Raw genomic sequence first — 25,062 nt, 5'->3', positions numbered from 1 at the left:
TGATTAGATTGGATTTAAGAACCAAGGTTTAAGGCACGTTGAAGTAAGAATAAAAGTAGAGATGAATGACTTGGCAGTTTTGATATCTTATCATTTCGTGAGGATCGAAAGAGATTAACTTTGACAAAATTTCTTTCTTGAACATACCTTAAATTAATTTAGCATGTTATCCAATCCAATCTCATATAGACACCAAACAACCCATGTGTTCATAAGACACGCCGCATTCGATCAACATAGATGCCAAAGTTATTTTGGATTCAAACTATTCAAGAAACTACTTAGAGTTTCAAAAGTATTTTGTTCTCAGGCATAAATACAGCTGAAAGCCAAGCCAGTCTCTGTGTCTCTCTCTGCGTGTGTGTAGGAAAATAGTGATAGTTCTATCCCTTTGCTTCAAAATTTGCGTCAATAAAAGCCAATGCATGTCAACAATTGGAAGGATAGGCTGGAATTGTATTTAGAGAGATTATATTCACACACTTCAAATTACTTCTTTCCCATTATTTTAATTTTTTAATATTTTCTACACATCAATAACACTTGATAGAAAAATATTAAAAAAATTAAAAAGATGTAGAGAAAATAATTTGAGGTGTGTGATTATAATCTTCCGTCAGTGGTCTAAATCGATACCTGTCCCTATTCACAACATGATAAGTAAGCTGCATATGTTTTGCTGCAATATATATATTTCTAGGTTTATGTCTTGCATTGATCATGAGCAAGAACATGCAGCTACGTGCCCCAACATATATCAAACATCACATGTCACAGAAAATGTGCTTTATAGTTGTTAAATCTAAACACATAATATGAATATATTGAAATTGCAGATTAGGGAAATTTTAATTGGAATATCTGCAACCCTAGTTTACTTCTAATCTCGCTGCAGAACCACTTTTTTTTCGCTGTTTTTCCTGTTCTTGAACAAGGTAGGTAACCATTAGACAAAAGTAAGGTGGCTTAGTATAATTACAAACGCTTATAAAGGTGATGCTGCTGTTTCACCAACTATTTTGTTTGCTGCATGTTTTACATGTTCTTGGTAATATTCTATAACACATAATGTTCTTGGGGTAAATCCCAATGTTAATTTCTACCCTGTCCCATGCTTATGTTTTCACAATTAGATCCCTGTTTTTATCCTTTTCGAAGTTTGAACTACAATTAAATTTACAACTCGTCTTATGCTCATCCTTTACCACTTGATTGTTATTTAAGTTTATAACCTTTCTCACCGCCATCCTTTATCGCTCCCCCTTGTTTTTACCCTTTTCAAAAATTGCAACTAATTTAAGTTTACAACCGTACGGTCATCTTTTAACACTCTGTTGTTATTTAAGTTTACAACTTATCAAACGCTCATTGTTTTATCTCTCGTTTACCCGTTTTAAATGTTTTGAATTGTTTTTTAGTTTATAACTCGTCTCATACTCATTCTATTTACACTAGCTTCTTGTTTGACTTACATCTTATCAAATGCTTGTCCACTTATCCATTTACTACTTGATTGTTGTTTTTATCCTATGTAAAGTTTGAACTACATCTCAACGAGCTCGTTTCATCCTCATCATTATACTACCCGATTGTTGTTTAAGTTTACAGCTCGTCTCATGCCGATCCTTTACCGCATGACTCTTGTCATAGACTTGTAGTATCCAATTACTACTAAGAACTCCCAAAGGGCGGCCTTATTTGACCTTTGAATTACAAATCTCAAGCATGTGGTTGACACATCACTAATTGAATAGGAAGAGTAGTAGTAGTAAGTAAAGAGGAGAGAGAGAGAGAGAGAGAGAGATGGGATTGAAATTGAATTGCAGCAGTAGCAGCCACACAGAGAGAAAGAGAGAGAATAATTTTCAGAGGTAATAGAAAGAAAGCCAAGGATCTCGTGAGCTTCTTTCTATTCACCGCACCTACCACCCAATCAAACCTTTCTTTCCCACTCACCTTTCCTTTGGATTTTCAAGATCTTGTGGTTGCTCAACGGTTACTTCCTCCTCTCTCTCTCTCTCTCTCTGCCCTTGCCCTTTGGTCTAGTTGATGTTTTGTGAGAGTGCAAGTTCATTCACCCTCCCTCCCACCTTTATTTCTAATGTACTAATCAAAGTCCCCATCCCCATCTAGAGTGAGACAAACTTTCATACAAGTTTTTGGGATAACGTCATTTGTAAGGTCTTCACAAAATATAACATCTTTAATTTGTATTTTAGTTTCACTGAAAATGACACTAATCATATTAAATGTGAAAGTTACTCTAATCACGCAGCCTTACACACTCCAATCATATTGTTCAAATTTTATGAATTTAATTTCTCTTTGGAATAGGGCCACGAGTTTTTGAAGAATATTGATTGGATCCCCTTCGAATCCACTTTATGTTTAATTTTAAATAAAAAAAAGTCAAATGATTTCTAACCGCACGATATATCATGAATGACTAAGATGTAGAAATCCCTAAGATTCCCATAAAGTAGATCCATATGAGATCCAATTCCTTGAAAAAGTACTTGAGGAGAAGAGGAGAAGATGGTGTGGCATTGCCATATCCATTACATTATCCTATAAATGTGCATGTTGTTGATGAATTTTAAATAATTAATATGAGATGGTATATATATTGACTTCTATCAAGATAATATTTTATTCTAAACTGCTCTAACTTGATCCTTTATGTCAAGCAAGCTAATTCAACTCATCTAGAGGTGCAACTTGAATCGATGGATTGGTTTGAACGTTTTCAGCCCCAACTAAATGAGACCTTCATCTTTTTCGAAAGAAAATCTCAAGTTAAGAAATACCTAATCTAATCAAATTTGTGTCGAGCTTTTTTTTTTTTTTTTTTTTTTTTTTTAATTATTATTATTATTAAGAAGAGTGAAGAAGGTTCAAAATTATTATAATAATTTAGAAAATGAAGAGTTCCAAATCCATGATGCATGAGGGAAAACCTAACATCCTATTCACTATGATATTGGACTACAATGAAAGTGTAATCAAGGTAAAATATAAACAACACACTATCGTTGTAACCTAAGGCCTTATTTGACCTTTGAGTTACAAATCTCGAGCATATGTCTTGTATTCAAAACTCTCCCTTCTTTTAAATTATCGTAATAGATTTCCAATTCTCCCCCTCCTCATAATAATGGTTAAAAAAAAAAAAAAAAAAAAACCCTCCAAAACTAAGTAATTTTTTTGAAACTTGAATTCAAATGCTTATGAAAGAAATGGCATATCAAATAAATATATAGAAAACAAAACCTTATTTACTTATGGGCCCCCCAAATTTATAAAAATAACATAAAGGACTAGTGAAAATTAAAATTATGGACCCCAGTGAAAGTGTAATCAATGTAAACATAAACAGATGCAAAAGTGGAAAGAGAGAGGGGTCGACAAGAATAATAATATTGCAAATGCAAGAGGGAAAAAGCTAAGCTGCCTTTAATATTCAAGGACTATCCTCGTGAGCCAATGGACATTGTCCCATTGGCATCCAAAGTCTGCCCTTACTATTTAGGGTTACCCCACACTACCTCATTACTTGCATTGGAAACGTTCTTTTTATTATCACATCCCAACTTAGAAAATTATTTACACGTACATCCCATGCCGGCCCTATGCTTTTTCAATTTGAACATAAGGAGCTACGTCGATACGGAGTAGTTTGGGCTGAGCCGCCCAGCCTAGCCTTCTCTCGAAGTGGCCAATATCACACTAAGGCCATCTCCAACCGATCTAGTCAGAGGGTTATAGGCCTAAAAATAGTTCGAAATGACACGAAAATCATCTTTAATCGAGAATTAGGCCAAATGGCTCATGGGCCCCACTAGGCCAAAAATACCAAATTAGGCCAATCGGCTGGCCCAATCCAGCTAGCTAGCCAGCTCCAGGGCGCCCTAAGGTTTAAACTGCAACGGCTAGCTGACGTCATGTAACCGTTGGATTTGAATATTTTTTTTGGGACAATTTAAAAAATAAAAAATTATATTCTTTTTTCCTATAACTACCTAAACCATTAAACAACATTAAACAATATGGAAGATCATTAAATAACATCAAACTTAAACAATATTAAACAATATGAAACTTAAACATCATTAAAAAAAAAAAAATTTAACAACATGAAACTTAAACAACATTATATAAAAAAAAAACATTTAACAACATAAAACTTAAATGCCTACTCCGTACTTCTTTTGGCCCGAAGATGTGCAACAAGATCCTATTGTAGGTACTTGTTTGTGGCACACGAACATATTATTTTATAACACCTCATGTACTCACATCTTGGTCGTCATCAGACTCTCCATCAATATAGCCATCTCGCTCATCCTCTACAATCATGTTGTGTAATATGATGCACGACATCATGATGGAGTTCAATTTTTCTTGAATCCACCATCTTGCTGGTTCCTTAATGATCTTTCACCGTGCTTGTAGAATATCGAAAGCTCTCTCAACATCTTTTTGGTATGCCTCTTGGTGTAAGGTAAACCACATTTGGGCGTCATCCACAGGGTTTGCAATTGCTTGGACAAGTGTTGCCCACTTTGGGTAGATGTCATCTGCCAAGTAATACCCCATATTGTACCGACACCCATTGATGGAGTAGTCAAGTTGAGGTGATTTACCCTTCATCAGGTTATTGAAGAGAGGTGAACGCCCAAGAACTGTAATGTCATTTTGGGATCCTAGGACTCCAAAGAAAGCATGTCAGATCCATGTGTCAAATGACGCAACCGCCTCTAACACAATAGTGGAGCCGATCCAGATCTTCTTGATTTGGTTGATGGAGGTACTCCTTTTTGTAAAGCTGAACAACTATGTGACAAAATTCAACAAGATTATCAAGGTATGTAGACTCTGACATACCATATGTATCATCCATCGCATCAGCTGGGAAGACATAGGCCAGCATTTAGAGTGCAATAATAACCTTCTGATGAGATGAGAAACTAGGGTAGCCTGCTCTGTCCAGTTTCTGTCAAAAGTATGGATTGACATGTTAGACATCATGAAGTAAACGCTCGAAGACATGACGTCTCATCCAGAAGCGACGTCTGAAATCTTCTTCGTTGTACACCAAGTTAGGGTTGAAGTAATTGTTCATTAGATTCTCATTTGCCATCTCTTTATTTTGTGGCTTGTAATTGCGACTAGCAACAAAGCCACCCCATTGAGGTTGTTCTTCAGTTGCCTCACACGACATGACCCCAGCCATGGCTGCCATATATGATGTATTGCGCTATGCTTCATCTTCTTCATCAGACTCCTCATCTTCTCCGTCTCATTTGCGCCCATTTATCTTCCAATTTTGTCACGCCCCAACCCGTGAATATAGACTATTCACGAGTTAGGGTGTGAGCCATATCTTAGCTACATAAATAAATTCTACAACCAAGATATGGTGGACAATAAAATAAAATTATAACAACAAAATCTTACATACAAAATTTTAAAATACGCAATGGAATAACTATAGTGCACAAATTAATTCACAACAAAATCTACAATAATTAAACTGTAACAATTCTTTCAAATGCATGAAATATATGTAGATGAGATGGATGAATGTACTCACTCCCTTCTAATCCCGTCAACACATACCTAAGGCACCCAAGCCTGCACGTCCCATATCATGCTTATATCACTTGACTCCGAGTATGTTAGAATATGAGTCAACTCCCGTTCATCCCTTAACCCAAATTTTGTAATTAAACTCTCAATTTCTACTTTATTAAACATACACTTGCCCCGATGCCCAAATGTATATTCAAGCCATGTACCCTACGCCTGACATATACAAGATTTCATTATTATTCAAGGCAAACTTCAGCCCTTGAATATCCTCACAACTCAAACAGTTTACACAAGTGAGCACAACACAACTCTTTTTCTTGCTTTGCAATGCATATGTATATGTCATGTTCATATAGATATCAATACTCACACTTTAGCTTACAAACTTACAAGCTTCAACATAAATCAAATTGATTAGTAACAAGAAGAATGTAATCATAGTATTAATAACAAAGTAATAATTTATAATCCATCATATAAAATGTTGCTCGTTGACCACTCCATATATGTTTTTCCAACATCTCGTCCATCTTGGTCGGGCAACCTGTTTTTATTAGAAAAGAAGAGACATCCATGTTAGAGAAAATAATTGTTAGAGTGAAATATATGTCTCAAAGGCCACAAGGCATGGAATCATGTTTCTAGCATTTCCCTTTTCAAACATCATCTTTTATTTTTATTTTAGCCCACCACTTCTACTTCTTCTTCTTTAATATAGCTGAAACTATCAGCTGTTCGAACTGGGATATAAGTTAGCACATAGATTAGATTGATCTGGTTTTTGGATATGTTATAGAGGAGATGATAAGGAACAACTTTTGTGAAGGAAGTGTTTTGATTGGAGCTACGAAAAATGGGGTTTTGGTACTCATAACATGGCTGTCCGGTTTTCTGCGGGATTAGAGACTGAGTTGGTATTTTAAACTTATTGGAAGATCGCACCGTTGGATTTTCCTGAACTTTGGATATATCATGGCAAAGAGACAGACGAACAACTCTCATGAAGAAAGTATTATGATATAATCTATGGATGATGGTGTTTTGATCTGTTAAATAGGCTGGATGAATTTCTAGTTTTTGGATATATTTCTTTTAATAGATGAAAATGACAGTGAGTTTGGTGGAGATTTTTGTTGGGTAAGGTTTCATGTATTTTTCTGAGATTTGTTTCACACTTTTTGTACAACATTCTCAAGGGAAGTAAATGGATATTTTTGATGGTTTGGTGGAAATGCTTCTCATGTCAATGATCTCAAAATGTAAACACATAAACACACAAGATTTAAGTGGTTTGCCAAATCGACTACATCCACTGGGGTTTGCTTTCATTGTATTTTACTATATATGAGGGACTTAAAAATACAATGAAAAATGGCTTAAAGCCTTCAAGAAAGATAAAGAGATAATATTAAAAGGGGGATGGCTTTTTGTTGGAGTTGTTCTCTTCTTTGTTTTTTTCTCTTTCTTCTTTCTTCTCTCCATGTCTTCCGTTTGGTGAGTGCTCCTTCCTTTATAGAGATTGCAAGACATCTTCATCTCCAAAGAATCTCCACAAGTGTGCCAATAGAAAGAAAGCAAGCGTAGCGCCAATCATTATACATAAAATGTGTTCCAATAGAAACACACCAATTGTTAACCTAATCATCACCATGAAATGTGTTCCAATCACAAGGCAACAAATGTTGTCTTAATCCTTAGCAATGAAATGCGGTCCAATAGCAAAACAACAAATGTGAAGCTAATTATGAACTAATGAATAATATGCAAGATGTTCCTTGCACCCAACGGCCACGTCCAAACAATTTGGGGAATGAATCCTCACCAATTATCAACCATGATATGTGGTTCAATAGCAAAACAACAAATGTGAAGTTAATCAATATCATGCAAGGTGAACAAACACTCAAAAGCCACGTTCAAAGTCTAAGGGATATGAATCCCACCTCTTCAAAATTTGGAGGGATGAATCATCACCAAACATTTAACTCTTAGATTCCTAATGAATAAAAACTTGCCAACTCACCCTTATGTAGACTTCCACCTTCACATTTAGAGTGGTGAGTAATCACTAAATCATTAACTCCTAATGTTACAAACTCTCCACCTCATATTTGAGAGAAAATAACAAAAAAAAAAAAAAAAAATCTCATTTAGTCCAACCTCAAACTCTCGGCAAGAAATCCGTGACATAAAATTATTGAGATTCCTTATCGGCAAGAAATCTGCAAAGTTAATCACATATCGACATGTGACACTCGAAATCCGAGACGTAAAATTATTGAGATTTCATCTCGAAAAATTATTGACATTCCATCTCAAAAAATTATTGAGATAGTTTAATTTAAGTAACCATATTAATTCAATTAAAATAATAAATTATGTTTGGCCTATGGCCCTTTGGCCCCCTCGGTTGGAAATGGTTTTTTTGTCATAGGGCTATGTTTGGCCTATGACCCTTTGGCTCATCGGTTGGAGATGGTAAGAAATATGGTCTGACACTGTTTATTAAAATATTAAATTCTTGGAGGGTTATAGAGCTAAAAGGAGCCTTATAGCCCTTCTTCAATTGGAGATGGCCTAAGGAGATCGACATAATGATGAAATTTATTGGTGATGCAAGAATTGGTATGGATAATGCTCTCTTAATCTTATGAAAAAAATTACTTTGCCATGTGGTGAGCAATTGACCACCATCGTTTATGTTTGGTATGATTTCATTCTCATCATCCTCTTTTTTAAACCTTAAGCCTCTCTAACTTTTTTTCCCCTGTCCTTCCACTGATCCCTAGACTAGAGTCTTCATCAAAGCTCACAAGCAACGAATTGCCTGAACTCCATAGGAGCCACCAACATCAAATCAAACCCGATGAAAGAAATCAAAGTAAAAACGTCGGATTGGAGCCATAAGCATGGGACCATCCTGGTCCTTTCATGGCTCCGCCTCTAAAGACAAAGTTCGATATGGTAAAGAGTATCACTAAATTGACTACAAAGGTAGTAACAGTATTAATTGTAAGACAATCTGACGTGTCATGTTGTGAGATGTTACAACGTTATATTTACAGCAAGAACGATTCGTTTCAATCGGAAGTGCTAGCTTGTTGAAATCCGAAAGAAATACTATATTAGTTGTATCTTACTTGTAAATTGTCTTAGGGTTACCCAAAATGGTGAAGATGAGTGAGAAATAAGATCTAGAGTAAGTTAACAGGTCAAGAGTTCAGTTTACTTCCTAATTCCATGATTCTCGTCCCTTCATATGTGATCTTGAATTCCTCATCTTAGACTCTTCAGTCCAATGACTCCAAACTACAAAACTCTGCCCAAAAAACAAGAGCTCGTACTAGAAAAAGGATTGTTGATTTGGGCCAAACATAAAAGGCCTGAAAACCCACAAACATATCTTGGCCAGCCTACTTTTGGATCATCTTGAATTTGACATAGAATGACCAAGTGGGCTAAGTCTCTATGGCAATTGGCCCAAAAAAATCTAGCACCTTTACCATAAGCCTACAAGGGTGCGTTTGTTTGCCTTCATTAAACTTCACTAGACTAGACTGGATTATAGATAAGAGTAGTCCATGTTTGTTACTTGAAGCAGATAACATGAGTATTTTGTTATATATCATGGGTTCTTTTTTTCATTTTTTTTCACTATCTTGCTTTTTAGTTCAGCACTGCATCAAAGGGTTCACTAAGTTAGTTTAGCTTAATATATTCTAAGCCACTACAACTTAGTTTTTGAAGCTAATTCAGTTTAAAATAGTCCGGTGCAACAAACTCACCCACAAAAGTAAAAAACGAGTGTTTTGTCCACAAAGAAGTAGAGTAAAAGTTTACGAAACAAAAGGTAAAACAAACTAGAAAAAATCACAATTATGATCGCTGGATTGACAACAAGGCCAAGGCCAAAACTAAAGGCTGCCGACCCCAATCAACATAAATATTTCCTGATATTTTTACACGTACAAACAACCAAACGCATCCTAATCATAGGAATTTGTCAAAGAAAAGGCCACCAAATTCCCCATTTTAATTTGTAATTTTCCTCTCCATTATCTACACTATATTTTATAATTGAATTGCAAAGGGAAATGAGAATCTCAGGAATGAAAATCTCAGACCTTCTACTTTGGTGATTAACTAGATTATGTCAACTCAATTGGAGTAATGTTTTAATTTTAATTTTTAATACAAGAAATTTCTTCTTTAAACTACGTTAATGGGGGATATTTAAAGCCAGAACACGTCTAGTTAAAGAGAAATGCACTAACCAATATGGCAATCCATCACTTGTTCTAATCGTCTAGTAAACTTAAATATTGGGACTAAACCTTGTTGGAAATTTTGAGTAGAAATTTCTTTGTCCCACATTAGTCATTCCCAAAAGGTTTCATCGCTTTATAAAGCTTTGCCCCTTATAAAAAGTAATTGGAGTGATAGGTCTTGAAGATTAAAATTGGGCTCACCCTTGGGGTTGGGCTTTGGGGTGTACTAATTAATTGGCAATTAATATATAATTAATTATCAAAAGATAGGCCTTGGACCTTGGGGCTCTTGGGCTCGAGCTCTAATAATTATATTAATTAATTATTTTTAATTAATTTCAAATTTAATTAATTAATTATTTTTTACCAACAGACTCATCTTTTTAGATGAAGGCAATTAATATATAATTAATTATCAAAAGATAGGCCTTGGACCTTGGGGCTCTTGGGCTCGAGCTCTAATAATTATATTAATTAAATTATTTTTAATTAATTTCAAATTTAATTAATTAATTCTTTTTTACCAACAGACTCATCTTTTTAGATGAAGGCAATTAATATATAATTAATTATCAAAAGATAGGTCTTGGACCTTGGGGCTCTTGGGCTCGAGCTCTAATAATTATATTAATTAATTATTTTTAATTAATTTCAAATTTAATTAATTAATTCTTTTTTACCAACAGACTCATCTTTTTAGATGAAGTCTGAAGTGTGAAAGAACGCAGAAAGAAAACACACATCTGAGAAGATGTCTCCCAACAGATGCATCACTTCCTCATACCTGTTGAGAACATGCATAATCATATTATATACACATCCATCTACATGACATTTAGAACATAGAAAATACAATTCTTCTTCTATAATCCAAAACATCCTTACTGAGAGACCCACATAGAAATTCGCCAGAAGTCTAGTTTTCCGATGCTAGAATTCTGACTTGATCGTTGAATCCTGGTGAAGCAGATGTCCCTAGAACTACAAGCACTGAGTAGGGACGAAATTTCTGTTTCAAGAACATTGCAGTACACAAACCTCGATCTTCAATATTTCTGTTCAATATTATTTCATTGTACATACTCTGTTAATTTCCTATTCGCATTTATTATTTATTAGCATATATAATTTTATCACAGATTATTGACATATATCCAACAAACCTTTTATGGAAAGGGCTGAAAAATTGGACAACAACCCAACATGTAACATCCCACATCGTCCAAGAGAGTGGTGGCGGCAGTGGCAATGGTGGATGTGTCTAGTGCTGCCAATAATGAGGTGTGGTGGTTAGGGATGCGACAATTGCGTAATGTTGGTGGTTGCAATTGTAGTGGTGACAATGAAAATGGTTGTGGTACTAGCAGTGATGGTGGCTGTGAGTGGCTGATGGTAGCAACAATGGTAAGGGTATGGTGGTGGTGCTAATAATGGGGTTGGGTGAAGAGGTTACAATGGTGGTAAAGGTGGTGCTGTGACGATTGTGGTTGTGGTGACAATTGTGATGGTGGCGGTAGTGACAATTATGTGTGTGGTGGTTGGGGTGTAGAGGTTATAATGGTGGTAGAAGCGGTGGCAATGACGATGGTAATTGTAGCGGCATTGGTGACGATTGTGGTATTGGATGTGGTGACAATTATGACGACGGTAACAACAACAATGGTGCTAATGGTAGTTGTGGTGCTAGAGGTGGCAATTGTGTTGCGATTGTGGTTGTTGTGGTGGTGGTGGTGGTCATGGAAACTACGATGGCGGTGGTGGTGACGCTTGTAGTGTCAGTGATGATAGAAGGTTAATGGTTGTAGTGTTACTGGTAGATGATGGTGGTCACTTTGTTCTCCGAGGGAGAAAATGTCATTTTAAAAAATTGATAAGGTATTACAATTTACAAGAATTAAAAACATTTATTAAAGGCTAAACTTCGTTTTTTAAAAGAAAAATTAATGAAAACGGCTTCAAAATTTTGAGTTTTAATCAAAGCCATCCTATAACTTTATTTAATGATAAAGACAAAATAATGAAGTAAAAAAAAAAAAAAAAACCTAGGTAAAGCGCGTGCAATACTTCATCATCGCCTCATTATTTTTCGTCTCCTTCTCCACCATCAACTACTCTCCTTGACAACAACGCCTCTCCTCTTTCTTTCTAACAATTTTATATTTTCTAATATTTTCTTTGTATCTGTATTAGACTACTGCTTATGCACGAATTTATTCAAATTCGTCCCTTGTAGATTATATACACAAAAGTAGGATTATGAATTTTCTTTTGTTTTTACACATATATTATTATATAACTACATATATAATTAATCTTCATCTACTGTTACTGTTAAGTTTCATAAACAGTGTAATACCGTTAAGTTTCATAAACAGTGTAATAAGTTTTATAAACAACTTATGTGAGGAAGCGTAGGTCCATGCGTCAATTTTTTTGTATTAAAATTATGTCTTTTTAATTAAACTTTAAGTTCTTTTGTCATTTAAAAAAAAAAAAGAGTTTTTCATTAAAATTTATCTTTTTTATTAAATAAAGTTATAGCATGAGTTTTTATTAAAATAAACTTAACCCAGTCTCTTTTCATTAAAGTTCTTTTTTTAAAGCAGCTTATTGGTAAAACAAAACAATACCAAACACGGCCTACATGGCAAAGAAATTATAATAATATTAATTAACGTGATAAACATGATTGGAGTCCTAAAAAAAAACACTAGGAAGGAAAAATGAGAAGAATTTGAAAGAAGCTTGAGCAATTGGTCTCGTGTACGGCTGTGTCACCACCAAAACAGCGACGTATTGAAATTCAGATACAAACCCGGAATATTTCTGGCGAATGAACTCGAAGCGTATCAAGGGCAAAACCGTCATCCAACGAAATATCTCGGGCCAAGAGAGGGACTGCAGTAACATTCACAGTTTCTCATTGACTTACAGATTAGGCTGGTGGGCCCACTCGAAGCCACAATCTCACACTGTTATACGACGTGTCGTAACTCGCTGCCGTCGATCACTCGCGGTCGTAGGTGCACCTTCATGTTGAAGAAAAGATGGATAACATCGATTTATAGAGCCAGAAGGAAAGCAAGAGAGAGAAACGAGAGAGTTATAGAGTTTTAGAGAGAGAAAGAGCTTCTCTAAAGGCCACACCTTCCGTCTCTTGCTCTTTCGGCCGACCATATCATACTAAAAATAGGGTCTCTCTCTTCGTCTCCGAAGAAAGACCCTCTCTCTATCTGTCTCTCGAGAAATTCAATTTTTTTGTATTTCAATTCGAAAGTTTATCCGGATAACGGGGTTTTAGGTGAGCTTTTCTTTTCAATCTGATTACCCTTTTGGATTCACTGCTTCTGTGTGCGAAAAGTTTGGGTTTTTTTCTTCAACTTCTTCTTAGGTTTATCTGGATTCTGGGTTTTCTGGGGTTTTCCCCTTTCAATAGATTGTTCTTATCTGTTGTGAATGAAATCTGCATCTGATGTTTTTCGGATTTGTTAATGTTGTTATGTTGTTGCTGTAATATGGGTATGTGATGTTTTTGTGTTTTTGAGGTTTTATGGTCTTGTTTGAATCTGGGTATCCGTTGTTTTTTGTGGTTACTATGTTTGTGAACTTTTTTAAGGTTATATGTTTGTAATTGTCGTTTAGTTTTGATGTTTGAGCTTGGTTAGTCACTCGTATGCTGGGCTCGGAGACTAAAATGGATGAAAGATTGAAACTTTATGTATCGTTGATGGCAAAAATGGAGTGAGAAAAGGATTTCGCAGTTTTATAATTATAGTTGCCATTTGGTAAGTTGATGCATATGTTCTGTTTTGTTGGGTGATAGGACATTCCGATATCTTGACTATCAATCTTACTAGTTAAATGTTGCTGCGTAAATCTCGGTAGTTTGATGCACGTAACATAAGTTCTAGTATTGGTGAAGTCTATTTTTTGAGTTTGTGTCTCCATTAATGTCTTGAACTGTGAACTAAATTTTTGTTTGGTCTTTGCTGAATGTGGAATAGGTTGGAATCATGGCTACGAATCTGGTTCAGTCGACTTATATTCCTAGTTTGGTGACGGGGAAAAGGCTTGGCTACTCTAAAGGATCTGGGAATGCCAGAAGGACAGTCATGTTGTGTACTTTACGAGCACCTGCATTGAGAATGAGCTGTTACACAGGACTCCGGAGTGTTAATGCTTTAGATATTAGCATAAAGCCCAGGCGAGACTTATTTTCTTCTGTGAAATTCGCAAACACTAAACGGTGTGAACGAGCTAGCAGATGTGTGCCTAAAGCCATGTTTGAGCGCTTCACAGAAAAAGCAATTAAAGTAATTATGCTTGCACAAGAGGAAGCAAGGCGACTAGGTCACAATTTTGTTGGCACGGAGCAGATACTTTTGGGTCTTATTGGTGAAGGGACTGGGATTGCTGCCAAGGTTCTCAAGTCCATGGGAATTAATCTTAAAGATGCACGAGTTGAAGTGGAGAAGATAATTGGAAGGGGTAGTGGATTTGTTGCTGTTGAAATTCCATTCACTCCTCGTGCAAAGCGAGTTTTGGAGCTGTCACTGGAGGAAGCTCGCCAACTTGGTACCCTCTGTTTTTTCTCTTCCTCCTGTTCACTAAATGCCTCGAAAACATTGATAGAAACTAATAAGAAGCATCCTTTTTCTCCTTGATGGGCATCCTGCTTTTATGTACTGGGTTTTCCTAGTAATTTTTAGATGTGTAAAGCTTCACTTAAAGTAGGTGGAGCAAAATTGTATACTGTTTGGCTTCAAACTTAATCCTTGTGGAGTAAATCAATATTTCAATTGAACAGCCTTAAATTTGTGTAGGATCATATATGAAATTGAAGACTGAAATATGATCTCTATGCAAATTGATAGCTCTTATTTCTTCTTTTGCTTCTCTGCTATACGTTCAATTTTTTGTGAACTAAACTGTTCATAAATGATGAATTTCAGGTCATAACTATATTGGATCCGAACATTTGCTTCTGGGTTTGCTTCGGGAGGGTGAGGGTGTAGCAGCTCGTGTTCTTGAGAATTTAGGTGCTGACCCTAGTAACATTCGCACACAGGCAAGCGTAGCATCCTCGTGTTAGTTTTTCTTTTTGAAGAGTTCATCATCAGAACTGAAAGTAACCATAAAAACTTTCTTGGTGTGGGCAGGTTATTCGTATGGTCGGTGAGAGCACAGAAGCTGTGGGTGCTGGTGTTGGAGGAGGGACCAGTGGTAATAAAATGCCGACTCTAGAAGAATATGGGACCAATTTGACTAAGCTAGCAGAGGAGGTAAAAACGAACTCATTTATTCCTTTTCCTTTATGTCATGTTGTAGAATTGTTCTGCTTTAGATTTTTTGTTTTTGAGATACTTTTTCTTCAATTCACAGGGTAAGTTGGATCCTGTTGTTGGAAGACAACAGCAAATTGAACGTGTCGTCCAAATTTTGGGTAGGAGGACTAAGAATAATCCCTGCCTTATTGGAGAACCTGGTGTTGGGAAGACTGCAATTGCAGAAGGTCTTGCTCAACGGATTTCAACTGGTGATGTTCCTGAAACAATAGAGGGAAAGAAGGTGGGTGAGAGTTTATTTATAATTCTCAGCAATGTCATATGCAACATTATTGTGTTTACAGCAGTTGGTATCAATAAGTTAAAACTTATTTGGAACCGTTCCTTCTATTTCAGTATTTCTAGTTATATCTTGAAAAGCAATGTAATAATACATTTGACCTTTTCCCCTCCTTGAAACTCTTGTAGGTTATAACTCTGGATATGGGTCTTCTTGTTGCCGGTACAAAGTACCGTGGAGAGTTTGAGGAAAGATTGAAGAAGCTAATGGAGGAAATCAAACAAAGTGATGAGATTATTTTGTTTATTGATGAGGTGCACACTTTAATTGGAGCAGGAGCAGCAGAAGGGGCAATTGATGCTGCAAATATATTAAAACCGGCTCTTGCAAGAGGTGAACTGCAGGTAATAATTGTGATAATAAAAAGTGATGCACGGATAGAAAGTATATAAATAGTTTTTTCATTTTTTGACCTGAACCAATATTGAGTATATTAAACAAACATATTTGTTAAAATGTAGGATGCAATTATAGATTTTTATTGTCTGGGAGTTGAGCTTTACATTTGTTTTGTGCTTGTTGAATTCCTGATGATTTAGGAATGATATATTTCCTACATTATATTAGCTTACTGCTTTTTATATTTGAATCCAAATAGTAAGTTTCATCTCTATTGATTATTGGTCCAGTGCATTGGAGCCACAACTCTCGATGAGTACAGAAAGCACATTGAGAAAGATCCAGCTTTGGAAAGGCGATTCCAACCAGTCAAAGTTCCTGAACCAACTGTGGATGAAACCATTCAGATTTTGAGAGGGCTTAGGGAGCGTTATGAGATTCACCACAAGCTCCGCTACACTGATGAAGCCTTGGTATCTGCTGCACAGCTATCATACCAGTACATCAGGTAGACATCCCTACTTCTATGTGCAATGTGCTAATGGTGGATGCTGTTGATGCTTGTTCAAAATAGTTAAAATGTTGATAGTGTTTGATCAGTACAGATGTCCTTTATTATTGCTTGCATTCCCTCGGCATAACCCATCCGTGGAACTAAGTTGGTCTCCACTTTGTGATGGTGTTAGCTACCTATCTCTTTCCCTATGCATGTATACTTGTATAGTTTTGTTCTGATCGATAATTCTGTATGCTTCAGTGATCGTTTTCTGCCTGATAAGGCAATTGACTTGGTTGATGAAGCTGGTTCTCGAGTTCGCCTTCGTCATGCACAGGTATGACCTCATTTCTAAGTTCAGACAGCCACCATCATTGGATTCTCAGGGATTGCTTGTATTTATGGGGACATACTAAATATTTTTTGCAGCTACCTGAAGAAGCCAGAGAGATTGAGAAAGAGCTGAGGGCGATCACTAAAGAGAAGAACGAGGCAGTTAGAAGTCAAGACTTTGAAAAGGTACAGAACTCTGTTTCCGAATGTACTTTGCATCAATATACACATTCAATTTCTCGAGGGCATGTATGTGAATCTGATAAGGCCACTGTGATCTAGGGTTACTAAAACGTACTGAATCAATAGAAGTAGCAACTAGAAATAATTCTAAAATTTGAAGTTCTTTCTGTTGTAAAATTGATATCAGAGTTAATGAGTTTCTGATGGTAGATTAAAATTGTCAAATATCTTCATCTGTTACGCCCGTGGCTTAAAAAAACTTGCATAAGTTAAGCTGACAATATGCATTTTGGACAGGCGGGGGAGTTACGTGACAAAGAAATGGACCTAAAGGCACAGATCACAGCTGTTGTTGATAAAGGCAAGGAGATGAGCAAGGCAGAGAGTGAGGCAGGAGATGTAGGTCCTCTCGTGACTGAAGTGGATATTCAACATATCGTGTCCTCGTGGACTGGAATTCCAGTTGAGAAAGTATCAACCGATGAATCAGACCGCCTCCTCAAGATGGAAGAGACCCTCCATAAGCGAGTTATTGGTCAGGATGAAGCAGTCAAGGCTATTAGTCGTGCTATTCGCCGAGCCCGTGTTGGACTGAAGAATCCTAATCGTCCTATTGCCAGTTTCATCTTTTCTGGTCCCACTGGTGTTGGGAAATCTGAGCTCGCTAAAGCTTTGGCTGCTTACTACTTTGGTTCTGAAGAAGCCATGATTCGGCTTGATATGAGTGAGTTCATGGAAAGGCACACTGTTTCCAAGCTCATTGGTTCTCCCCCGGGTTATGTTGGTTACACTGAGGGAGGTCAGCTGACTGAAGCTGTTCGACGACGTCCTTACACTGTAGTGCTTTTTGATGAAATTGAGAAGGCTCATCCCGATGTCTTCAACATGATGCTCCAAATACTCGAGGATGGAAGATTAACCGACAGCAAGGGCAGAACCGTGGATTTCAAGAATACACTTCTGATAATGACATCTAATGTTGGAAGCAGTGTGATCGAGAAAGGAGGCCGACGCATTGGATTTGACCTTGATTATGATGAGAAGGATAGCAGTTACAATAGAATTAAGAGCTTGGTGACGGAGGAACTAAAACAGTACTTCAGACCAGAGTTCTTGAATAGGTTGGACGAAATGATTGTTTTCCGACAACTCACCAAGCTGGAGGTGAAGGAGATAGCGGATATAATGCTCAAGGAGGTTTTCGAGAGGTTGAAGAAGAAAGAGATAGAGCTTCAAGTGACAGAGAGGTTCAGAGATAGAGTGGTTGACGAAGGATACAACCCGAGCTACGGAGCCAGGCCTCTAAGAAGAGCTATCATGAGACTCTTGGAGGACAGCATGGCTGAGAAGATGCTTGCAAGGGAGATCAAAGAAGGCGACTCGGTCATTGTGGATGTCGATTCTGATGGAAACGTGACCGTGCTCAACGGCAGCAGCGGTTCTCCCGAGTCCTTGCCAGAGCCGATTCCTGTTTGAAAAGTTCACGTAGCCTCATTTCGTTGATCTTTTGGCATATGTTTGTATTTTTTCCATTTGCACTTTGCCATTGAACGTAGTCTGATTTACGGTCGTAGGAAAGGACCAGTCGGTAGCGGTAACTGAAAGCTGTTTGTTTAATGGTTCTTCACTTGAATGCTCAAGCTGTAGCAGCATCACAGAAAAATAGCATCTGCATAGTTCAGTTTCCCAAATATATTAGGGTTAGACTCTTCTTTTTACACTCGTGTGCTGAATTTAGTGTTGGTATTTATAATAAAAGATTTTTAACGCATTCATGTGGCTTAACTGTGAAATTTTTTAGCTCTCAGGTAAGTTTTGTGCTTCTATGTTTACCATGAAGATTCATCAAGCGTTAACCAGTTAGTAACATATTACCACCACTTGATTAGGCTCACTTTAGTTTGAATTGACATTTTTTGGGTTATTATTGGAAGATTCTCTCTGACAGAGTTTACTAGACGATGAACACAACATTGCAGATAAAAAATGAAATATTTACCAAGACAATGATTTCTGATTTGAATGAATTTTTACCAGAATGATGGTACAACTTTGATTATTCGAGTTACTAACTATTTAGTGTTTGAGCGCTCCTGTTACATGAATCATTAACACGTAAATGAAATCCATTTTGAGTTCAAAGATAAGTTGCTGCTGTTAATCATCTATGTACACGTGTAAAACAGTGCACGCTCACAGATGTGGGTTAGGTCAGTGTGCTTGTCCCTTTAAACCTACGTTCGAATCCCTTAACCCGTAAATTAGAGTACATTATAATATCACTGTCAGGATATGGCACTGCCAACATACACCCCTAAATTGTCTGATAATCTACTGATGATACACTTGAACTTGAAACCAAGATGTACACATAAAACCACACCACCATTCTCCTTGATGTACAAGGCAAACTCAACAATCCCTATATTTATATCTACAAGAATGGCCAGCCACATTTATGCAGCAAGTCCATCGTCTCCCAAAGCACCTCATACAAATAAAAAGGAGGCTTGGAAATCCCTAATCTTCCACATCTGAATGAGACCTCTGTTTAGGGCTGACGCTTCCGCCTCGGCTAATTTTTAGCGCTGTCAAGGCCTTTTGAATCTCCATTGTCATTGCACTATCGACACTACCTGACGATAGCTTCTTGTGTGATTTCTGCAAATGAAGCTTAAGCGAGCTGCTACTCAGACCTGCATTTACCCCGCAGATTGGGCAAACTTTCATTGTAGGCTTCCGCTGTTGCCACTCCATGGAAACTCTCCCGTGAAGTTTCTTATCCAGATCCACTAGGATCTTTGCAAAACCATCATTCGGTTGTGCCCGACGATGAACTTGTTTTAGAGAATTCCACGCCTCTAATAGAGTGCAATTCCTGCACCATAGGAAGATTACTTAGCTAAATATTTCTCGAAGTAATACTGTTGGAATCACAATTTACACCAAGTAAAGCAATACGGACATCAAAGATCGGTTGATGCCACGTGTATGAGGAGTATAATAGATTTTACTTACTTTCTCAGCATTAGGTATGCAAGCACCAGGGTGGCACTTCTACTTTTCCCCTCGAAGCAATGGACGAGAACCTTCCCTCTTTTTTGTTCAACACGATCAATAAAACCAATAGCTTCATCAAAGATGGTGCTGATGTTTGTATCGTCATTGTCGCATATCTGTTCAAAGGGGGTTTGCAGTCTAATCAGAACAATGCAGGTGCCAAACAATTTCCAAACACAATGAAATACTTGCAGAGTTAGGGTAAATGTTTAAAACATTCAAAAGAGAAACATTTAGTATAAATGGAGAACGTGGATTATGGGAGAGAAGATGTCATTAGATAATGTTCACATGGGCTTATTTGGATGTGTAGACACAGATGAGAAAGAACCCTTACAGCAAAATTCTTGTACTCGAATAGATCAGGAAACTGAGAATCTGCTTGTCCAATTTCATTGGAGCACAAACACAATACATGAGTAATTTCCAAGCGTTGCAGCGTGAATACAGATCGTGCAGCCAGGGCCCCACCGATGAACATGCAACTTGTAACTCGAGATGGCCTCTCTGTATTTGCAGCCCCAGATATCAATGCAATCCTCTCAAGAATGTGCTCAAGTCTAACCTGTTAGTTATAGATAAATGTTTACAAGAAGGAGAAAGGAAAGGAAGAAAAATCACAGAAAAGGAAAGAAGGGACAAATATACCTTCAATTCATAAGCATCGACAACACCATTGTTGTCACTACCCTCGAAAAACCCAGAATTAAAATTGTTCTCTTGACATAGTTTGACAGCATCACACTTTAGCATTTCATTCCACTGTTCCAGTTCTTTGTTTGATTCAGCATCAACCTGAGCATGGTAATATATTGAAGTTTAGGAGAAATTATGCATAATGAAAGGACTTTCTGTTTCCTCATCTACGGTATCATATAAGAAAAAATTCAGTTTGCTTGAAGTACGTCCAACCTTGGCGTATTTATGGAAATCCCGAAGCTTTGCTGTCAATCGCAGACTACGGAGGGGCTCCGCACTTCCTTTAGAGAACCTCCCATGCAAACTATCCCTTGACATAGGCGAGCTGCAGTCATAGCCTTCTTTATTTCCGGAATATGAAGACCTTGGAGCGGTTCTCTGTAATTCGGAATCACTAAAATCAGGATTGTTGTCATTGATAAGTCTTTCCTTACTTGGTGGAGAAGCACAATGAACACTTCCAGCAGCGTGAGAGGAAGACTCAGGAACTGCCAAATCCTCTTTGTCAGACTCCCCTGAGGATATTCTATCTATAATATTGAAGAATATTCGTAACAAGTTCTCCAGTCTTTGATGAAGTGTGAGTAAGAATATATGGAATCCCTGCAGATCCCTAAGAGCAGCTCGGAATCCACTACGAAATTCTTGAACAACCGAAGCCATCTCAAACGCCGGCATATCAGATGCATGAGTTTCTTGTATGGTAGAACGTCCTAACTTCCCTAATGTTATTTCATGCAACACATTAGAGGAGTACTCAGAACTGTTGAGTAGTAACTCAACCAACCTGGGATAAATTTCCTGGTCATTTGAGCGCTTTCCAGCAGGAGGTCGACGAGGAACCCCAGAGTCAATAGCCACAACTGGAAAATCAGAATGCACTGCATCATCTGATAGTGCACTCTTTATAGATCTTGGCGACTCTACAATATCTGAAAGTTCAGAAGTCTGTGGTATCAATACGGCATTATGAGTACCTAATTTGCCATCTACTGAAGTTGGCCTTCTATCCTTATGAAGACCTCTGATTACTCTTGGTTTGTATCGCTTGATTGCAGAATCAAAGGATTCCCCCAAACTATCCATATTTCCCAAAGCCATTTTGTCAGCCAACAATAGATTTGCAGAATTTCCACGCCATCTGAGCTTATGGCAAGGAAGCCGATCCTCATTTCTGATGACAAGATCCAACATCAAGATCCTACCAAGAGCAGCCGCTGTTTTTTCTGCAGTTTCCCTTGACTCAAATACAGTTGGGCTTTCAAGTAAAGGAGATCCGTGAACATAGCTGCAAAAATTAAAGCTTTGGTCTTCAGTACACATATGAAAGCTCCAGTTATCTACTATGAAGCATTTTCTAGCAGAGCACCTCATGGAACGTGATGCTTCCTCATTTAGTTTCTGTTAAAAGTATACAAGAAGAGGGGCAAAGAACAGGTTCTAGAAAACATATGGGAACAATTTAACAGCATGCAAAAGACCAAGCGATCAACATTTTTGCTGCGACTAACTAGTTCTGTGCATGCTAGATGGTGATCGAAGCATAACATTTCATACAGAATTAACTTTTTGTCTACATTAGAAATAGAGACACTAAGATGATAGTTAGACCTCATGAGCAAAAGGCATCGGCTAAGTTCAAGAGCTTCCAAAAGTTCTGAACACGTCATTTCCCCACATTCATCTCCTTCTGCACTTGCTGCATCTCTTGCGTTCTCTGCAGCTTCCATAATCTGGAGCCACTCCAAGCTACAATTATGAATGACTCTGGCCTGAAAAATCCAACAGACAAAACATATATGTATTATTGTAGGTATAATATTATCACCAGGAGTGAGTTGAGTGACAATGTACTACCTGAGGAGTTCGAACTCCAAGCCACTTTGCAATTTCATATCCAAGGCGTTCAGATTGCGTGGCCATCCTTGATGATGAAATCTTTATAACAGCCGCCGCTTCCTTAGTAGAAGCATCATCATTCCCTGGCTGGTTGAACAGGCCAAAGAAGACAACACCCCCTGAATTTACAGTTACCTATATGCACACAACTGAAGAGATGAGGGGGCAGCAAATAAGAATACAAATAATTACGCACATATTTATTCTGTAATTCAATACAGTAAACATAAAACAAAAATCCATATAATGTAGTTAATTTAGATTGCACACCTCAAGAGCTTTATTCATTTCATCCTCAGAATTGTCATTGCTACTATGCTCAGTGTGATGAAGCGACGAGAGCCTATCCCAGGAAAAATAACTCGACCCAATATCCAATGTAGCAGCTTTACCAAGTCTTTCCCAGAGATTGACTTCCGTGGTTTGCTCCCAGGGAAGAGAACCTTTCCAATCATCAACAAAGTCTCCTACACTGATTGGCAACCGTGATGACTACTACCGAACATTGTAACCACATTTCAACGTAAGAATAAGATAACAAAAAACTTGAAACAAACCTCGAAGGCATACTGTCAAACCTTGGAAGGCGGTGGGGGAAGCCAGACGAGTGATACTTAGCACTCCGTTTACGAACCAGTTCCAGCCATTGCGTGATTCTATATGCCGGCCCTGCGGCAACGTCACCCAACATATACAAGACCTGCATTCCAAATACACCCCCAAACAACCATGATTAATTTTCACCTCTCTTTCTCTAAAATTCAGTCACTACATGTCTTTAAATGCAAAATTAATACTACAACACCAGCACTCAAAGAAAGAAATAAAAATGCAGTATCGTATATAAGTTACTAACCCGGGAAGTGACGGTGAGAGGCAAAGGGGCCTCAAGCTCGTCAGATCCAGGGTCCAATTCCTTGTATTCCTCCTTGTCCTGTAATTCCAGCATATAAACAACAACAATACGAAATCAGAAACCCCAAAATGTTTCATTTCTTGATTGAAATCCCAAAAAAAAATAAAAAAAAAAAGATGCAAAATTTAAGCAATGCACAGAAAACCCAGATCCCAAAACATCAGAAAAACACAATGGCATTCAAATTAGACAAAATCCGAGATTTAACGATCTGGGTTTAAGAAAGAGGAAGGAAATATAAAGGGAAGGGAGGGAAATACCCGGAGCTGCAGAGGGTTGGTGATTGCAGGCTCCTGGATTTGCTCTTTTGCCATAAGGTTTATTTTTGGGATATTTGGGGTTTTTCTTTAGAAAATGAAAAGAATGGGAGGAGGGTACCACTCTCTCTGTCTGTCCTTGAAGCCAGTTGGGGAGAGAGAGAGAGAGAGAGAGTGCAAAGGAGGATAAGTATAATTCAAAAAAGAAAGAGGAGTGTTTTTTTAAGAGAGAGAGTGCGAGATGGTTGGACGTTGGCGCCTTTTCAATTTTTTTTTCGCTGTTCTGAAAACTATACGGTGTTATACGGTGGAGAGAGAGAGGAAATGGAAGATGGCGGTGGTTTTGGTGGCGGTTTGGCCTGCAAAACTGAAAGTAAGATGGGGCTTCGGGAAGGGGAATTGGCAGTGGTGGTTGCTTGAAGGTATGATGAGGATCACACTCTTCTGCTTTTGGGTTTTGATTTGTTTAATCAGACTGCATGAGACCCACCGATTCTCTGTTTTTCATTTTCTTTTCTTTTCTTTTTTCAATGATTGTTGAATTTAATTTAATTTAATCAATAAAAATAATAATTAATTTTAAGTTTGTGTACTTTGTCTAGAATAGATCTCCAAGGGTTCTTTTCTTGTTTTGGAAAAGAAACTTAGTTAAAAGGGAAATGTGTTAAATTTTTCTTAGCAAAACTTGCATTCAAGTTAGGATAATGTTAGAGAAATTAAATTTTTAAATCAAATTTGTACAACTAAATTATGTGTGACCAATAAAAGATAGGCGCATTAACTGACATTAATTAATAATTTAATCATTTACAACCACATCATTTAGTTTTTAGTTTAAAAAATTTGACATTCCTAACATTATTCTTCAAGTTAGCGAGATTTTTGATATTATATTGGATAACAAGTTTGATACCACCTTGCTATGGCGGGCATATTTTGTGTCTTAACCCAATCTTTTTACTTGTTGATGTTAAATTTCGTTGTATATAAAAAAAAAACTTTCGGTAAAATTTGGGGGATGGGGTCTTGGGTTGGGACTAACCAAGGGGAGAGACTCAATTAGAATTTTGGGGGATTTTAATTCTTTTAATGAATATAGGTGTATTTAATCAGAATTTTAAGTGATTCTCTGAAATTCAATGTGTATTCAATCATGATTTTAAGATAGTTTATAACATTTCACGTATATTTAATTAGAATTTGATATTAAAGAATTTGAAAAGTTGAGGAATTAGAGAGAATTTGAGATATTTCGTAGTGTATTTTAAGCATCCACAAATCTCACATCTCTCCATAAGATTTTGAGGGAATTGAATCAAAATTTTACATGAAATCTCTACAAATAAATTAAAATCCATAAAAATTCATAGAAAATTTCTAATTGAATACACCCCC

General features: G+C 37.2%; 2 protein-coding genes across 4 annotated transcripts; one reads left to right on the top strand and one right to left on the bottom strand.

Annotated features, from left to right (window-relative positions):
- Positions 1-12,596: 12,596 nt before the first annotated feature.
- LOC137712846 (ATP-dependent Clp protease ATP-binding subunit ClpA homolog CD4B, chloroplastic) lies at positions 12,597-18,607 on the top strand. The gene is made up of 10 exons (XM_068452020.2): positions 12,597-13,161; positions 13,865-14,435; positions 14,813-14,928; positions 15,020-15,142; positions 15,243-15,428; positions 15,614-15,829; positions 16,115-16,332; positions 16,582-16,657; positions 16,750-16,839; positions 17,134-18,607. The coding sequence occupies exons 2-10, from the start codon at positions 13,874-13,876 to the stop codon at positions 18,310-18,312; spliced, it is 2,766 nt and encodes a 921-aa protein (XP_068308121.2). The 5' UTR covers positions 12,597-13,161; positions 13,865-13,873; the 3' UTR covers positions 18,313-18,607.
- Positions 18,608-19,085: 478 nt separating this feature from the next.
- LOC137712845 (dual specificity protein phosphatase PHS1) lies at positions 19,086-24,184 on the bottom strand. Of its 3 annotated transcripts, none has more exons than XM_068452018.2 (11): positions 23,671-24,184; positions 23,351-23,428; positions 23,052-23,194; positions 22,765-22,966; positions 22,453-22,629; positions 22,207-22,367; positions 20,809-21,883; positions 20,545-20,691; positions 20,234-20,461; positions 19,855-20,012; positions 19,086-19,714 (listed from the first exon to the last, which is right to left on the bottom strand). In XM_068452018.2, the coding sequence occupies exons 1-11, from the start codon at positions 23,722-23,724 to the stop codon at positions 19,357-19,359; spliced, it is 2,781 nt and encodes a 926-aa protein (XP_068308119.2). In that variant the 5' UTR covers positions 23,725-24,184; the 3' UTR covers positions 19,086-19,356. The 3 variants fall into 3 exon arrangements, with proteins under 3 accessions (XP_068308119.2, XP_068308120.2, XP_088539968.1); XM_068452019.2 differs by having other exon boundaries at positions 23,073-23,194; positions 23,671-24,155; XM_088683842.1 differs by having other exon boundaries at positions 22,765-22,961; positions 23,671-24,119.
- Positions 24,185-25,062: the final 878 nt, after the last annotated feature.

The sequence above is a fragment of the Pyrus communis genome, chromosome 14 (assembly GCF_041283825.1).
Source record: "Pyrus communis isolate YQ-2024b chromosome 14, ASM4128382v1, whole genome shotgun sequence".
Taxonomy (NCBI): Eukaryota; Viridiplantae; Streptophyta; class Magnoliopsida; order Rosales; family Rosaceae; genus Pyrus; species Pyrus communis.
This window is presented reverse-complemented; position numbering and strand designations above follow the sequence as displayed.

Bases quoted from the DNA above. Each gene is read 5' to 3' on its own strand.
- LOC137712846 (XM_068452020.2), top strand. From the start codon at position 13,874: ATGGCTACGAATCTGGTTCAGTCGACTTATATTCCTAGTTTGGTGACG. The intron at 14,436-14,812 runs GTACCCTCTGTT...GATGAATTTCAG, and splicing joins GGAGGAAGCTCGCCAACTTG to GTCATAACTATATTGGATCC. The intron at 16,333-16,581 runs GTAGACATCCCT...TGTATGCTTCAG, and splicing joins CTATCATACCAGTACATCAG to TGATCGTTTTCTGCCTGATA.
- LOC137712845 (XM_068452018.2), bottom strand. From the start codon at position 23,724: ATGGCAAAAGAGCAAATCCAGGAGCCTGCAATCACCAACCCTCTGCAG. The intron at 23,429-23,670 runs GTATTTCCCTCC...CTGGAATTACAG, and splicing joins CCAACCCTCTGCAGCTCCGG to GACAAGGAGGAATACAAGGA. The intron at 21,884-22,206 runs GTCTAACTATCA...TAATTTTTGCAG, and splicing joins CGATGCCTTTTGCTCATGAG to CTATGTTCACGGATCTCCTT.